This window comes from Physeter macrocephalus, chromosome 16 (genome assembly GCF_002837175.3).
Source record: "Physeter macrocephalus isolate SW-GA chromosome 16, ASM283717v5, whole genome shotgun sequence".
NCBI classification, from domain to species: Eukaryota; Metazoa; Chordata; class Mammalia; order Artiodactyla; family Physeteridae; genus Physeter; species Physeter macrocephalus.
In genome coordinates this window covers 97,742,551-97,744,964 of record NC_041229.1, presented here as the reverse complement: position 1 = coordinate 97,744,964, position 2,414 = coordinate 97,742,551, and the positions used below count along the sequence as shown (strand labels likewise).

Here is a 2,414-nt window from a genome sequence, read left to right as displayed (position 1 = left end):
GAGCCATGGCCGCTGAGCCTGCGCGTCCGGAGCCTGTGCTCCGCAACGGGAGAAGCCACAACAGAAGGAGGCCCGCATACCACAAAAAAAAAAAAAAAAAAAAAAAAAAAATTTAAATTTCTGTATAGAAAAAAAGTACCATTAGTGAAGGAAAATAATTGGAAAAAAATTTTGTGACAAATATGTCAAAGGATTAATTTCCTTAACATAATAACTCTTACAAATCAATATGTAAAAGATGACCAAATAGGAAAATGGACAAAGGACATGAGCAAGGAGTTCATAGAAAAGAAAACACAGTCAACAAGCTTTGTGAAAAGATGCTCAGTTTCACCTCTAATTAAAGATACAAATCAATATGTCAAGGTTCCATCTTTTAATTTTGAGATTTGGGCAAAAAATATTTTTTTTTTTTGGTCAGGAAGTGGGAGAACACTCTCCCACACTGCTATTAGGAATGTGAATAGATAAGATTTTTTAGAAAGGCAGTTTGGCAATAGGTGGAAAATGTAAAATGGTACTTAACCTTTGATGTAGCAATTTCATTTTCATTTTCAAATATCTTATATTTTTGCTCATCCCAGTGGCCAGAAGCCTTTTCCATTCTGTGTCCCAGAGCTCCTGGCAGGGAATAGAAAGGCAAGCGTTGAGCAAAGGAGACTGTTAGGATAGAATGGCTCAGGAGCCAGCTGACCACCCCCCTTCAGCTTCCTCCTGCCCCATTTGCTGACACTTGAAATAACATTGATAAGAAACAATTGCCAGTCTTAATATAATAAAAAACGTAAAATGCAAAGTCAGCTGCTACAGGTAACACAACAATGTAAATGAATTTTAGTTAGAGTGAGGAAGATATTTTTCTTTATCTTTGTAGCAAAGCATTTATTATGCTGTTATTGTTGTTTTTTAAACCAGAAAAGTACGAAGGAGGTAAAAAGGAATGAGTTATAATGTGCTTGTTTCAAAAAAAAAAAAAGAGAAGGAAAGGAAGGAACAAATGAACGAAGGAAAAAAACCAAAAAAGAAAGAAAAGGAAATATATGTATAAGGTTAGAAAATTCATATGGTAGGAGAAGAACACAAAAGGAAATTAAGAGCTCTCCCTGCCCCACCCTTAATATAGCCACTATTGTAATCATTCTTTTCAGGAAAAATAAAATATATCCTCAAGTGTCTATATATTTTTTCTTTTTAATTGCTCATAGGGATCCTATACATAATCTTTGATTTTTTTTGTTTAAAAATAACCTTTTTATATGAGCACAAGAAACATCTACCTCATTCTTTTTAGAGCACCTACAGTATTCCGTCTCCTTAACATGTCATAATTATTTTAACTTCCCTTTTGTTGGATGCTTTGGTTGTTTGCACATTTTTATTATTTGAACATTACTGCAGTGAGCATCTTTGTATATGTATCTTGACGAGCTTTTGTTAAGAAAATCTATAAAGTAATTTCTAGCAGTGGGATTGCCAAATCAAGGGTTTGTGTGTTTTAGATCTTGCTAGACACTGCCAAATTGCTTTCCAGAAAGTTTACACCAATTTGCCTTTTTGTCAGCAAGTTATGAGAGAACTTGTTTACTTACACCTTTGCCAGGATGAGTGTGAAAACACATAAATGTTTTTCCTGTCTGTTAGGTAAAAAACTGTTATCTCCTTGTCATGTTGATTCACATTTCTTTATGAGTGAGATTGAGCATCTTTACCATCTTTTCAAATGTTTGTTGCCTTTTCCCCCTGCATTAAACAGTGAGGGGAATATTTAGACACAGAAATGCAGGGACCCAAAGTGAGGGCAGGGGATGGAAAGGTATAGGGGACACGGGCAGGAAAAAGAAAGATCCATCAGACCAACCATACCTCTTCCCTCCTCTTTCTAGGGCCTACCTGTCTATCTTCAACTGTGCACAGACAGATAGAAGCTGTGAGCAGAGGTATTTCATGTCCTTCCAGACCAGAAAATGGAAACTCCTTTACGGGAATGTCTCTCCTTCCTGCTCTCCCCACCAGAGCTGGGAGTTACCGCCCTAGGGGCCTTCAGCCTTTCCTTCCCCTTTCCCTTTCTTGTCATTCTTCTTCTCGTTTCCTTTTTTCCCCCTTTCTCCTTGCACGCCCTTGTTTTCCTCCCTTTTCTCTCATTCTTTACTTCCCAAGAACTCTTCTCTCTCTTCTGCCCTTACCCACCTCCCTGTTTTGTATGTCTCTCTATCCTTTGAATGGTTATATTATGAACTTGAAATTTAATTTGTAGATTGTTTCACTGTAGTTAATAAAGTTTTATGTACTTTTTTCTTTTTTTTTTATTTTTATTTTTATTTATTTATTTATTTATTTATTTATTTATTTATTTATTTATTTTGCTGTACGCGGGCCTCTCGTTTCTGCGTGAGGGCTTTCTCTAGTTGCGGCAA

General features: G+C 36.2%; 1 protein-coding gene across 9 annotated transcripts in view; it reads left to right on the top strand.

Annotated features, from left to right (window-relative positions):
• AGBL2 (AGBL carboxypeptidase 2) overlaps window positions 1-2,414 on the top strand; it is a 52,897-nt gene that overhangs the window by 4,036 nt on the left and 46,447 nt on the right. For 7 of the 9 annotated variants that reach the window (XM_055091510.1, XM_055091511.1, XM_055091508.1 and 4 more), the window contains one exon: window positions 1,884-1,937. The exons of the other annotated variants lie outside the window; for them this stretch is intronic. In XM_055091510.1, the coding sequence (XP_054947485.1) occupies window positions 1,884-1,937 (54 nt within the window). The remainder of the gene's footprint in view (window positions 1-1,883; window positions 1,938-2,414) is intronic. 9 annotated transcript variants of the gene reach the window in all.